Here is a 15,204-nt window from a genome sequence, read left to right on the forward strand (position 1 = left end):
CTGGATGTCTGGTCTTACTAACTACATTGTACTTTACTGCCTACGGCATACAACTACAACACTGGACAATGAGAGTGGTATACCAGTGTCAGATGAGCCTTTTCATTGTTTTTAAACCGTTTTTATTACCTGACCCAATATTTGAAACATATGAACCACGTGAGGTGTATTTTCTGTCAGTCTGACAGATCAGATACATCACACGCATCCAGTATTCGGCTGCTGTTTTGCTCAGTCAGGCCACTTTAAGGCCTTAAAGCACTGGATGAATCTTTCCGCTTCACTGTGAATAAAAAACATACATACAGTCTTCCACTAACATTAGCTGCTGCTAAAATCGAAAAATTGTAAAACAGTATTAGGTCGTATGGATTCAAAGAAACATGAGACACTTGTGTCTTTTTACAATTTCATGAACATAACTGGTACTGTTGTATTTCTAACACCGAATTTCTGTCTCAGAGCTTCAGTTGAAATTCTTCCTGTGGAAGAGAGAAGCAGAAATTTCTGTGTCCATTTTGTAAAATTGTGTTGCCGGTGCCACCGTATGTGTGTGTGTGTGTGTGTGTGTGTTTGTGTGTGTGTGTGTGTGTGTGTTTGTGTGTGTGGTTGTGTGAAAGAGAGCGCGTTGGTTAATAAGAGAATCAAAACCATTTCTGTGTCCGTTGATTACATTATAAAATCTCTTTTTGTCAAAATATGACTTTCTTTGTTTGCAATGAAACAACGACACCGTTTAACATCACTAAGGTACTGTACATGACTGATAATGTTTTAATTATAGAATTAAAGCAATTGAATTAATCAAAAGGAATCAATGAGACACTTGCTGCTGTGACAATTTTATAACAGTTGATTTCAACGTTTGATTTTTATATAATATTTGTATGTAACCGTTTACAGATGTTGTAGACATATTTTTCTAGTTGCGGTTAAATACATGTAAAAAATATGAGAATTAGTCACTTAAAATTTGTCTTTATAACCATAAGCAATAGCATTTTTAAGGGAATATGTTTTGTTTTTTAAAATTGTAATACAGTATTTGTACTTATTTTCTTATTTCAACAAAATGTGTGAATGAATTTCAGTGTCTGTCAACAAATATCTCTGTGTTTGCTCTGCAGAACTCCCATTACATTTCCCAATAAATCTGTATATTAAGCCACTCTTGCGTGCTTCGTGGGGGGCTGACCCTGGTCACACTTTTTCAGCCAAGACTTACTGATCAATTATGGGCTTTCCCAGCCTCCTCGCTGCCTGGCATATGGGCGCTTAAAGGCGCGAGAGTGGAGGAGAAAGAGGGGTATCATTTCATGTGGAGATCAGGGCCTATAGGCAGTGAATGGGTGGATTTAGGGGGGACTGTGAATGAGGGAAGGGGGTCCTCGCTTGTACCAAAGAGAAAAGAATCTCCCACAGATCAGGGAAGAGCCTTTTTGGGAATATTCATGATGAGGATGAGGAGGCATCATGAATTCATGTGTGTCTCCCTGACTTGCACGGATCATCTTTTCAGTAAACACCGGTGTGTACAGAGCCGGGATGTCTTGCTTTCCGTCCGTGTTTGCCATGTAGTTTGCTGGATAGTGTTGCCTCTCCACAAAGCAATATGGGTTTTTGTGTACTCTCTGCTGTATTCCTTTTGTATCGGTAGAGCAACAGATGGAGGCTGGTGGAGACACATAAAGAAGCTAAAACACACAGCCTTTCTTCCTCACAGCCAGCTACTCGCTCACAAAGATTTTCTCAAGCTTGCGCTCAGACGTGTGCTATTTCAAACATTTTGGACTTCATCTCCTTTCTCTTTTACCCATACGTTTTTTTGTCTGAGTTGTGTACTTTCAAGATTTGGGCTTTTTGTTTCTTTACTCCTTACAGAATAGACCAGCTTAGAATAAATTGTAGAGTAACGGCCACTGTTGCACACTCTTGTGCAACAAATGTTATCATTTCAGGTGCTTTTTTCAGTGCGTCTCTTAACACACACACACATGCTTTCACTTATTCTTCATAAAGTCTGCAAGCAGAGGTCAATCTGCTGCAGCTTCTCTGGCGGTTCCTGGCCGCTCATAAGGCCCTCGTCTTGATTTATAGTCGGGACACAAGGCCAACCTGATGCTCACTTACGGTCGGCCTCATTTTACAGATGACACAAAGGCACCCACGTCTGGTAAAAGGTCTGTGACCCACCAGACGGTCACAAAGACCATCTCCTCCCTCCTGTCCCCTAAGCATGGGCTCCGTCCCCGGGCCTTCGTGGTGTCCCGGTCCCCCTTCCTTTATCAGTCCTCCCCAGCCTGAATGGGCTCTGTGGTTGGTCAATAAATTCAGTGATTCAGGGGGTGGACAGATGCAGCCGTGTTAACGTTTGTTCACAGGCTTGTCGGAGGGACGGGCCCCGCCCCGCGGCTCTTTGTCCCCCGTGGTCCCTCAACAGGTTAGAAGTCAATGGAGGGCCTTGTGCGGAGGTGGCAGGGGCATGGATGGAGCCGCCTCTCACATGGCGTTCACACAGGGGGAGGACCGGCCCGGATCACTGTGACACTTGTTAGTGTGGGGCCACACAACATCGCCGGGTTGCCTTCTCTCGCTCTCCCTCGAGGGCCCGTGCGATATTCAGCGCTTTAAACAAACTAATGGTCGAGGCTGCGGGGTTGCGTCGTCGGGGTAAGACGATCCGCACTCAGAGGCCTGGAGTGACCGCGCTGAAAAGAAGTGCACAAGTGTATCTTACAATCTCCGTTTACAGATCAGACTCACAATAAAAATGAGGTCAGGCCTTCATTTGGTCCACAATCTGTAGTTTAAATTTATACGAGGATAGCATTAATGCACTGTCGTGGCCCCTGGAGGTGCCACACTGTTGCTGAGTTATAGCCGTTTTTCTCAGGCTCAGCTGGGCCAAAGCATGGGAAACAGCCGCAGTGGGAGAAAAGAGACACAGAGAGCCATAGATGGAGCAACACACAAACAGAGGAGGGCTTTAGGAGACAGAAAGCAGCGGACAGAAAAAGACGCACAGAAGAGACTGAAGAAGGACTTAGAGCCATGACTGAAGCCTAACTGTCATGAGAAGATGAGAGTTGCCATGGCCACCCAGGAGCCACCCAGCAAGCATGTGAGCCGGGGCGGCTCGGGGGGCCTGGGCCCGGGCCAGTGGATCACATGCACTAACCAGGGATTATGTGCATAAGTGATGAGCACTAAGCCGGCAGGTGAAGAAGGGAGGCCCTGGGACAAGGAGCGCGCCATCCCTCAGGACAGCTCCCCCTGTAAAGTAGCAGGGACTTTTTTTTTCCCAAGTGAGGCTGATCTGCCGTGTGAAGGGGACTCAGCCAGAGGTCCTCGAGTGCTGAAAGGGCATCCCCCAGGCTGCTTTCACAGCGTAAGTGGCCAAAACGTTGGTCTTGTGAGTCATCTTGAGTGGCAAGAATGGGCCATCTTCACATTCATAAATCCCAATGCAAACACACTCATGGATATGGACTAAGCTTGGATCAAGATGAGCACCACATGGCAGCGCATCAGCGGGGATCTTGTTGAAGCTTTTTGGCTCGGCGCTGATGTAAAACAACCGACTCTACCGTCTTTTATCCACCAGAAAGATCTGATTTAAACACTAGCTAAGTTAACTTTACAGCATATTTATAAGCAAGAGCCTCACGTTATAGGCAGGATCAACAGGTTCATAGGTTGTTTTGCTGCTCATAATATCCATGGCCTTACAGGAATGTGTTTGAACCTTGATGGCACAAAGAAATCACATTCCCATGGTGCACAGAGAGAAAAATACACAGTTAACCAACCTCCCCCCCAACACCTTTTCAAGACGATAGTATCCCTGAACATATTAACATGTAAATACACTTAGATACTTTGACAATGCACTGAAATGCATATAATCTACATGCTAACTAGTCCTTTAAAGACTTTCCACTGCTGAATGTGGATGGGAACACTTTCATGTCTGGGTTTTAAAAATTAAATGTGAGGCCTCTCTTAGAATCTCCAAAAGCGTTTTTCAATTTGATGAGGGATAAGGCGATGACTGGGTTCCCCTTTCAAAGGGGGAGACCCAGAGTTCAATAAGACTTCAGTCTCATTGCCTTTGCCTCCAAGTTGAAGATCTAAATGCTGGCTTTTTTTTTTTTAAAGAAAGAACCCACCACGTTAGGTGACAGATGGCAGGTTGTTATGCTGAAATACCAGTTGCTATGGTCCCCTTTTCCTCCGTAGCCTCACTTGCCATAGCTAAGCATCCTCTCTGCTGGTGTACTGACTTGGAATAAGCTGACTTGAAACTACTCAGGTTGTTGTTGACAAACATGAGCCTAGATGAGTCTCCTAATCTCCCGCTCCTTTATCCGCTCTTTATTGCCGTATAAACAGGCCTGAATGTGCTTAAAAACTAAACCTCTGTTTTCAGCCTTCTCTTATCTCACGCAGGGTTTAATCTAACGCCCTCTACCCTTTTTACATCTCTGCCTCCGCTAAATTCGACCATATTTTTGATTCAGCGCGTCACCATGACAACCAGTTATTTCCCATCCTTGAGCCCCCCCCCCCCCCCCGCTTCAGCTCCTCTTCTCCATTGATACCGCTACCTCCCCCTTCCCCTTCTTTTTTTTTTGTCCAAATAAAACAAAGCGCAGAGTGAATGCGCTCTGAGGTAGGTAAATGTATTCAGTGACATCAGCCAGGACGAGTCTATTCTGCAGGATTCCTGTACCACTTGTTTCCAGCCTTGTCTGGGGGCCGGACACTCTGTTGGGCCCATTGTCCCACGTGTATTCCACACAGGCCCGCAATTAATGGAGGCCTTGTCTAAGGCTTCTGGAGCAGAAACTGCTGTTGGGGAGGGGGACAAAAGGCGGGCAGAGCCGGGGGGCTGGGAGTTGCTATGGGAGGGCCCCCCCCTCCTTCCCTCTTTAAGGGGGGATTCAAAGGAGGGACGGAGAGCAAGCGGAGCGCTGGATGAGATGTTTAAGTGATCCCCTCTGTCTGTGCCCTCCCCTCCTGGCCCGAGATGTTTTCATACCAGCAGTTGAAAGGAAAACCTTTGCAGTATTTGATGATGAGGATGGTCATTTCACTGCCCACACGGCGGTGGTGGCCGGGTGGTAGAGAAAGCAGGGGGGGGCACAGCTTTCAGACCAGGTGAAGATGGAGAGGAGTGTGGCAACTAAGAGGTTTATCAAATTGTATCTATACTCTTGTTTTATATTTTGTCATTTTTAGTTTCAGTTTTTGTCAGTATAGTACCCTATATTTATATTTATAGACCGTCTTTTAATGCATCGGGTATGTGACGGGGAGTTGCAAACTCAATTTCGTTGTACCTGTACAATGACAATAAAGGAAATCTAATCTAATCTTTTCTTTTACCATGAAATCTGTCAAATTTGTCTCCACTACACGAGCTGAAGTAATTCCCAGGTATAAGGACTCAACTTATCCACAATAAAATTACTTTATACTAATGACATGACAGTAACCTGCTCAAGTTTATATGCAGACAATCCTGTTGCCTCATAAGGTTATAAAAAAAATAGAAAACATACAAGAGTTATTGAGTTGAACCTGCAGTAGGCAGAAAGTTTTTGGCATCATTGGGGCAAAAATTCCATAATAACCTTTCAGCATATTGTAATTCAAGTGCTCTGAGAGATAACTAGACTTCTGCACCTCCTCATGGCTCTGTTTTCAGACTTTAGAAAATCTAGCTAGTGATGGGAGACTTCGGCTAATCACAGGTAATTTCAGAGAGAGAGTGTTCCTATTGGCTGTGCTCCGGCTGGTGGCCGGTGCTTGGTATTTCCTCAACAGATCTCAACATGGCTGCCGGGTCTCAAACTTTCTCATTTTCCAGCTAAACAGTACACTACAAGATGTTTCTGAAAACATTTTATGCAAGAAATAGGCATTACAGTAACAGAATATTAATTCATATTTGATCAGCGCTGCCTAGTTTGACCGTTTGATCGTAGTTTTGAGTGATTGATAGCTACTCAGAGACGGCAGGCTCCAGCTAGGCTCTGATTGGTTGTTTTCCTCCGGTCTGTGAAATCTTGCAGATGCCATTAGGTGTACTAATAGGACACAGAGGGACATGATATTTTTTTTCAGATTACCTGTCTCATGCACTACTGTCAGGATATAATGACCGTTTTATAAAAATAACTCTTTTAAATCATATTTGCTCCATTTCTACCCAGTAATGCTTTAAATAGAATAAGGACCTGTCTATCTGAGAATAGGCGTCTTTTACATTTAGTTAAGACTGAGTCTATCTCATTTGGATCAAAGTTTAGGCTAAAAGACTCTGACCTGGACATTAAGCTCAAAACCAAAACATAATTTACGTCTTCCCGCCCCTGTTCCCCTCAACTTGTGCTTATCAGTCCCATGCTGGACCTTCTCTCTCTGGAGCCTCCCATTCCATCCAGGGTTCCCACACTGATACAGATCAGCCTGCGCTATAAACCTCATGTCCACATCACCGTCCGCACAATAAAGGGTTGTTTGTGGCAGAGCAGCAGGCTCGCTGAAAACAGGACCGATAGGATGTAATTTATTGTTGCGTGGCCTCTTCTCATCTGCTGTGAGCAGAACCTCGGTGCCATTTCAAAGGAGCATCTTGTTAAAACATCCAAGTTAGAAGATTAACTTTGGCACTTTATGTGATCCCAGGAGAACAGCTGGCCACAGATACAACAGCATCACTTTCCCACTACATGTTACCTCCTCTTGTCCTGCTGAAAGCTTTACTTGGAGAAATGCAATAAACTACTTTGTGTTTTGTGAGTTTATCCTCAAAAACTCAATAACAACACGCACAACACTGTCTTTATGGTCTATTATCAATGATGGATGAGAGTTATTTTAGTAAAGAAAATATCTACACTGATAGCCACTTATCTTCAACTTTGATTGTTATAATTTGTTATAACAGATTAAACCTTTTCAGCTTGAGGTTTGACTTGATTTCATTTGACTTCATTTGATATTGACTCAGAAGTCAAGAAGCCAGCGGTGCCTGAAGTCGTCTCGCTCACACAGAGAAGAAACCGTGGATGCAAACACTGACCTGGCTTTTGGGGTCATTTCACCTCTGAGGATTTAGGAGCTTTACAGAGAGCGTTTGAAGTCTATCAGGGAGGATAGAGGCGTCCGAAGATAAACCTGGACCAGACAGAGATGTCTGTCAATAGATATATCAGTGAAACTATGCAACGAGCAGCACATGTCCCGTTTTTAGATTCAATTGCCACACTACTACAGATAATACATTATTTTATAGTGCTTTTTTCATAATTTACACAGCAAAACAAGCTTCAAATCAGAATAAAAGCTTTAAAATCAGTAAGCAGGGAGATAAAAGATAAAAGACTGATATCTAGAAAATTAGTGTTTGCTTTTGAAAAGTTCCACAATCTTGCAAATAAAACAGAAAGCAGCCTCATTTTAAATTCGTTTCCTTCAGTCTACACAATTCAATTATCCTTGAAAAAAATTCTAAATTTTAGTGTTGATGAAAAAGCAAATCCTTGCATGTAAAAATCATAAAAAGCTTTTTCTACACATACATTTATCAGCCATTAAAAAGAGGTTTAGTTGGGAATTTAGTTTAGCAAAAGAGGAATCTACATGAAAATGAAAAATAATTTTTGCTCAGTGTTATGTGCAAAATAGTGGTCTCTTTCTAATATTCGTGTATGATTTTGTACACTTTTCCCTTTCCATACAAAACAATAAAAAGCAGCTCATAAATTTCTGTTTGACGAATCTGCAGGCTGTTTTGGTACAGTATCTACTAGTGACGAAAAAAAAGCTATTAAAGTATAAAATCTGAGTTGAAATGGTGTCAAGTTTACCTTAAGACAATATATATATATATATATATATATATACATTTATATATAAATAAAATACACAAACATCATAATTCAGACCATCATGCTGAACTCTATCCCAGAGAATATATGCACTGTAGATTGTCATAGTATCGTAATTAATTATATGTCCTAAACATTTTAATTATAGCAGTGACATTATTGTTATAAAACAGATTTAACTGCTTTTATAAAAGTCAGTGAATCAATTCAGTCATTTATGGACAAAAGAAAAAACAACTTTACTAGCAAACGACAACTCGGGTTTTGATTTTTCACAAAAACAATGCAGTCGCCTAAAAGATTTTGGAGATGAACACTTCTTCTCATATCCATTAATATATCACTAAGTTAATTTTGTTGTTGTCGGTCTTGAGAAGGTTTGAGGTAACTCTTTAGCTTAGTTTCCTGCCCTCAGCCTGTGATAACAGAGTGGATGAGTCAGAGTTCACGGCAGCGAGAGGACAGCTGAGTGTGTCAGAGATTTTCTTCTTCACTGGACATCAGGCCTGGAGTGTGTCAGAGGATGAGGTCTTCACCTCAAAGTCTGAAGCACTCAGTGACCCCCGAAAAACTGTGTGTGTGTGTTAAAAGAGAGACACACTCAGATAAAGAACCCGTACAATCGGTAGTAAGTAAAGTAAGTTCTTTAGACAGCTTTTAAATTATTCAACTTCAACATAATGAGGAAAAAAAATCAAAATGTCCTGTTGCAGATGCAGCCCATTTTTTTGTTTAAGGGAATTATCAGGCTGTTAAACCACATTGTGTAATTGTTAATTATATATTATATTATATATAATTAATCTCCTCCACCTCCATCACAGTTAGCTTTACTTTTAGGACATGTGGTCAGTACCTTATTAATAAATTATGTCAGTTCCTGTGAAGTCTGATAATACAGTAAGTGACAGTGGAACAGCTGCTGGGTTTGCTGTAGGCTACATCTGAGAGTGAAGACACTTTTTTTGGTCATTTGAAAAAAGATGCCAACTAATAAAAATGTGATTTGTGATTTTTGAGTACTTTTGAGAGTGAAAAAAAACAAAAAAAAAAAACTTGTTTAACTTTTTGTATTAATAGGTAAATAATAATTTACTCAATAATTACCATTATTATAAAATAATAACCATGTTCATCAAAGGGTACAAAAGTCCAAAGTGACGTCTTAAATTAGTCTGACTAAGGCCAAAACATCAAACAATAGAAATAATATAACGAAGAGGAGAAGCAACTTTTTGTAAATATGAAGCTAAAACCAGCAATGTCATTTTTATGTGATAAAATCAATAAAAAAACAATGAATGTATTATCAGCATTAGAACAGATTAACCACCAAAACTAATTGATTTAACATTAATTACAGTTTAATCTGTTGTTGCAGCTTCTGAGAGACTTTCTTTTTCTTTTTAATCAAGCAAAAAACAGCATATTTGATTCAAGATTCAAGCCCTTTATTGTCATTGTGTAGTAAAATGAAATTAGATTGTGACAATCCCATAGGTGCTAATGAAAATATAATACAATAAAAAATGAGATAGTACAATATAAATATAAAAAAATATTAAAGATAATACAATATAAAAATACAATGTGTATATTGGTGAGATGACAGTTTTGCCAGATTATTGCACAAAGTGTCCGGATAATAATATAATTATTGCACAGCGTCAGATAATTATTGCACATAATTATTGAGTGATCAGCATATGTTATTGCACATATTTGTTTCTGCTAATAGCCCTGAGGGAAGACCCCCAAAAGTGCTTTAGTTTTCGAGATACCCCTACTGGAGGTAGAACAAAGCACAACAATGATTTTATATTCTCTTAGGTCTCCCATATATGAAATGGATTCTTGTATAAAAATATTTTACTGCAAAAGTGGTTAAATTGATAGATATTGTGACATAACCCATAAATTAAAAAAAGTGCAAAATGAAACCATGCCGAATGGGAGATGATGCACCAAAACTCATGTAATTTCATAATGCATGCTCTGATTGATCCCAAATTTGATGTGATAGTGGACAGGGGGTTCCTCTATATGTGTAAAGAAACAGAATGTGAATATATTGATGCATTGAGGAAATACAGTACTACAAACACATAAGTACAATAAGCAGAAGGCGTATATAATATAATATATATATAATATAAGGCGTTATATCACCAGATTAAATGAATCTCCAACACCACCAGTCTTTCCTGTAGCAGCTCTCCTCTCACCTGAGAGTTAAAGGGGACATATCATGCTCATCTTCAGGTTCATACTTGTATTTTGGGTTTCTACTAGAACATGTTTACATGCTTTAATGTTCAAACAACATATTATTTTTCTTTTTCTGTCTTTGTGAAGATACCTGTATTCAACCTCTATCAGAAACACTCCGTTTTAGCACATTTCATTAGAATGGCAACAGAATTGCGTTTCTAGGAAACAGCTAGGGTCCATGTTTACATCCTGTCAGCTGATGTCATTCACATCCACTGCAACCAGGAAATAAACTGGGACACATTTAGAATGTTTACGTTTAAAACTGTGAAATTGTCTAAATATTACAGATTTGTGACATCACAAATGGACAGAAATCCTGACGGCTTGTTTCAAACACAGAGTTTCTGAATACGGGCTGAGTGTATTTATGTGTGGATTGAGCGTTTTGATACTTTCACAGTATTTATATAGAACTTAAACCTGCTTTATAATATAAAGACATGAAAATCTCACTTTTTAAAATATGGGACCTTTAACACACCTGACCTGCTGCAGCTGAACCACTTCTCCTCCTTTACCTGTGGAGTAAAGTCTTCTTCTATTAATGACACAGTCTCTCAGCATCCTCCTGCATCCTGACAGGTAGCCAATGGGAGCACCTTTACGCACGAGCCCGGCACCGTGTCCCGCGCGCTCATTGGCCGGACCTGATGAAAACCACACGAGCCGCTCGCGTGCAGTCTCTCTCTCTATAAATAGACCCGGAGGAGGCTGGAAACAGGAGCGGGACTGACTGGATGTCAGCTTTGGCGACGAGACAGAAGAAGTCACTTGTGACATTTGTCATCGTGTAAACTGCTCCGAGGTGTGCTGCTGCCAGGAGAAGGCGGGACTCTCATTGCAACTGCACGAGGACTGCAGCTTCTTCCACACTTATATCTATTATCGATTCGCTATTAGTTTTTAATTGCGCACCTGAAGATGCCAGCCGGTACTTTGGAGAGAGCGTCTCCATCCTCTGTGGCTGCCACACCGGAGAAACCCCGTAGTCTGACGGAGAACAGAAAGGTATCACAGCTGTTTTATTATGCTATTATTTGTTATTTTATTTTGAAACTGTCATCTGAACTGTTTTTTTTAAAATATATATATATTGTTTTAATATTTCTAGTCCTCAAAACCAATCATGGAAAAGAGGAGACGAGCTCGCATCAATGAGAGTCTGGGCCAGCTGAAGACCCTCATCCTGGACGCACTCAAGAAAGATGTAAGGAGATGAAATATCTTTATTCCAACATAAATCCAAATTAGTAACCAAATAATTATATTTATATATTATATTATATAAATATTATATATATATCATGAGATGTCGGTCCTCTGTTCATCTGTTTGTCATTCTTTGTTTCTTAACGTATTATTATCAATTTAGTAGTATCCAGTTAATTTTTATATATATATTTTAATTCTTTTAATTATAGGCTACTGTGTTTTGGGATTATTTGGAAATATTCGGTTGTTGTTATATTGCATTGTTTAATGAATTTCCTATCTCGTGATTTCCTTTGTTGATTTATGTAAGGTAAAAATGGTTATAAAAGATGTGTATGGATGTTATATATAGTCTAACCATTATATATATTATAGTAACATATCAGAATAAATATTAATTTGGTGCGTCCCTTCTGTCCTTTTAGAGCTCCAGACACTCCAAACTGGAGAAGGCAGACATCCTGGAGATGACTGTGAAGCACCTCAGGAACCTGCAGCGGTTTCAGATCTCTGGTATGTTTTAACTTTATAACTTTAACGACCATCTATCTCTGCATGTTGATGTGCCAGGCAGTAATTCTTGGATGTCTAACTTTAGATGGTAAACATGTTCCCACGGTCTCTGTGATTTACTGCTGCACCCTCAGCTGCTGTGCTCGAGACTTGAGACTTGATTTCACAAGACCTCAACTGAATGAATAAAATCTGTTGTTTTGTTTTTGTTTTTTTAAATAAGCAAATTGTCAATTATTTAATATTATTCTTTATATTCATAAACTCTTAATCACTCATTAATATTCTCTTTACAGTATACTATCTATCTATCTATCTATCTATCTATCTATCTATCTATCTATCTATCTATTTATCTCTCTCTCTATCTATCTCTCTATCTCTCTATCCATCTCTCTATCTCTCTATCCATCTATCTCTCTATCCATCTCTCTATCTCTCTATCTATCTATCTATCTCTCCATCTCTCTATCTATCCATCTATCCATCCATCCATCTATCCATCTATCTATCTATCTATCTATCTATCTATCTATCTATCTATCTATCTATCTATCTATCTATCTCTCTATATCTATCTTTCTATCCATCTATATTAATCTCTGTATTTGTATCTTCCTCTCCAGCTGCTGTGAACACGGACCCGTCCATTCTGGGTAAATACCGAGCCGGGTTCAGCGAGTGTGTAGGAGAGGTCACCCGCTTCCTGTCCACGTGTGAAGGGGTGACCACCGAGGTGAGGACTCGTCTCCTCAGCCACCTGGCATCCTGCGTGACCCAAATCAACACCGTCAACTTCTACACGCCTCACCCGGTTGCCCTGGGACTCGGACAGACCGGTACCCAGATCCCAGCCGCCTCCTCCGCTCCACAGGTGCCTTGCAAGAGTGGCTCGCCGATGCACGCCTCCCCAGAAGCGATGAAGCTGTACGGCGGTGGCTTCCAGGTCGTGCCCACGCCGGACGGACAGTTCGCTTTCCTCGTTCCCAGCGCGGCTCTCGTGCCGCTGGGTGCACAGAACAGCCATCACATGTCACCTGTTGCACCTCCGGTCACCTCAGACTCTGTGTGGAGGCCGTGGTAGGACATCAGCTCAACTTGGGGGAGAAAAGGACTATCACGCAATAAAACATATTTTTGTACATTTTGTAAATGTTTTTTACTTGAGAGGGATGTTTACACACATTTGTGTTTTTTTTATGGACATTAGGAGATATTCTTGGCCTCTTTGCTTGCTGTGATTTTCTCTGTTTATGACACGTTTGCCTCAGGAGGAAATCCTTGAAAAGCTCTTGAACAGCACTGTATTTTTGAGATTAATAAAATGTTTCTATGATTGTTTACTACAATATTTGCTGCTATGGCGTCTTTGTCGTTTCTCCTCCTTCAAAAAATGATCAGGTTGTCATGCTGGTGTCCATTCATTATTATAGAGGCAGGTGCTGCCTTTAAAAAAATGCTCTATAGGTTACACTTTGACTTCATCTCAGACCTGTGGAAAGTCTTTTCATTTAACATCACTGGTGAGGCCGTTAAATATAGTCCTCCCTCCTATGTGCCTCGCCCACACCTGATCATTCCCTATGCAGTGACAGGGAAACCGGCTTTCTAGCTGGAAGTAAATACCTCTAAAGTGAGGTAAGGAACCTGAGAGGTCGTGTTGAGCACGAGAGGCGTGCTGTCAGTGCTGGGAGGAAGGTGGGGCAGCCGGGTCTGTCGCATGCAAACCGATCTGTCGGAAATCGTGCTGAAATAGATCTGCTGGAAGCTAGAGACACGGCTAAATGAAGACCAGACTAAATAAGATACCGGTGGATTAAGTGTATGTTGTTACTTTTGTTCACTAGGTTTCTTCCCTGCATTATTTGCCACCAGAAGAGCAATAACTGCTATTCATATAACGATGAAACCTTGTGACAGAGCCGGCTGTAAATGTGATTTGATTTTGATTATATAAGTGTGTGTTTGCACACTATAGTTTATCAGCCGCGGCCCTGCAGAGCCGGGTCCAATCGTTTTCCATTTAGTGGGACAGTTGAAGAGCTGACAGTCCCAGCGTGCGTCCCGAGCGTGGTGCTCACACAGCGGGCCACAAGCAGAGCGTGACCAGAGGTCACAGGTGCCCCTCATTCACGCCCTCAAAGACAACGCAGCTCCAACAGCATGTTGCCTTATAATCTGGCAACCCATCAACAGACCTGGCAGCCCATCACCAGAAGACAGGGCCTCCCTTTGACCGCATCAAACGGTGGCATCTACAGAGGCAAACCACAATCCATGACCATTTGGTTGTTCCTGATTTAATATTCATGGAATTTAAAGGATTAGGTCATAACAGAAATGTATAAATGCAGCAGTAACCACTTTGTTTCTCAGTCCTTCTCGTTTCTCAAAGAACTGAGTAAAACAAGTGCACGATATTCTGAACTCATGAGTAAATACTGTTTGTTTGATAGGAGCAAATAATGTTTTGAATTCTGGATTTCAATTGAGGAATCCATGTAAATGTGACTCGAACCGTCTCTCAGCCACTCTACCAGTTGTTAAGACTCCTCGCTTTGTGCAAATGATACAGTCAATTAAGTTTACATCTCTGTTTTGGCACAGCTGAGAGAAGATTGGCAGTAAGGAGGACTAAAAGACAAAAATAAGAGCTCCCCCCCCTATCAGAGTATCCTTTGAGAAGACCCTGAACACAAAAACAAAGACGGGCCCCTCAGTGGCTCAATGGCTCCTCTCTTTGTGACCCTCTCGATCTTCATAAAGGGCCTTCCCCTTGTTTATCCAGGAAGAGCTTTAATGGCAAGGAGGAGGGGGGGAGAGGACCATGCTGTCACTTTCACCATGCTAAAGAAGGCTTATTGTTGCCCGCTCCCAAAGGTCCTGCTCTTAAAGGTTTTTTGAGTTCTCCTCAGGGCAGGCTGTTCAGATATGTGGAGCAGTGAAGTGCTGACAGGTCGCTCCTATCCATATATGTGATGGAGAACCTGGTGTGGATTTGATGGAGGAGCTTCAATCCACTCCATGTGCGCTGTGTACCGCTGTTGGTCCTGTTTCTTATCCCCTCTCCCTGCCCCTCCCGAATCCAAACCCCAGTTTAATGCGGTATTTTCCCAAACGCTATAAAGCCGAAAATAGTAAACATGAAGCCGGGTAGGGCCTGCCCCTTCGTTGTGCTCCATGATTGATGGCCTCAACAGTGACAGGTTCCCTGACACCCACCGGAAACCCTCGTTGCCTCTGCCTCTGTGGGTGATTTGGCGTAGGATTGTTCTTAAGGTTGTTATGGTGCTTGATGGGGGTTGAA

General features: G+C 41.5%; 1 protein-coding gene across 1 annotated transcript; it reads left to right on the forward strand.

Annotated features, from left to right (window-relative positions):
* The first annotated feature begins 10,655 nt into the window (after window positions 1-10,655).
* LOC119498064 (transcription factor HES-1-A-like) lies at window positions 10,656-13,246 on the forward strand. The gene is made up of 4 exons (XM_037786549.1): window positions 10,656-11,180; window positions 11,284-11,379; window positions 11,810-11,897; window positions 12,524-13,246. The coding sequence occupies exons 1-4, from the start codon at window positions 11,094-11,096 to the stop codon at window positions 12,979-12,981; spliced, it is 729 nt and encodes a 242-aa protein (XP_037642477.1). The 5' UTR covers window positions 10,656-11,093; the 3' UTR covers window positions 12,982-13,246.
* The last annotated feature ends 1,958 nt before the right edge of the window (window positions 13,247-15,204 follow it).

The sequence above is a fragment of the Sebastes umbrosus genome, chromosome 12 (genome assembly GCF_015220745.1).
Source record: "Sebastes umbrosus isolate fSebUmb1 chromosome 12, fSebUmb1.pri, whole genome shotgun sequence".
Classification (NCBI taxonomy): Eukaryota; Metazoa; Chordata; class Actinopteri; order Perciformes; family Sebastidae; genus Sebastes; species Sebastes umbrosus.

Coding starts and splice junctions, on each gene's coding strand:
- LOC119498064 (XM_037786549.1), top strand. CDS start 11,094: ATGCCAGCCGGTACTTTGGAGAGAGCGTCTCCATCCTCTGTGGCTGCC. Junction 11,380..11,809: donor TGGACGCACTCAAGAAAGAT/GTAAGGAGATGA, acceptor CTGTCCTTTTAG/AGCTCCAGACACTCCAAACT. Junction 11,898..12,523: donor GCAGCGGTTTCAGATCTCTG/GTATGTTTTAAC, acceptor CTTCCTCTCCAG/CTGCTGTGAACACGGACCCG.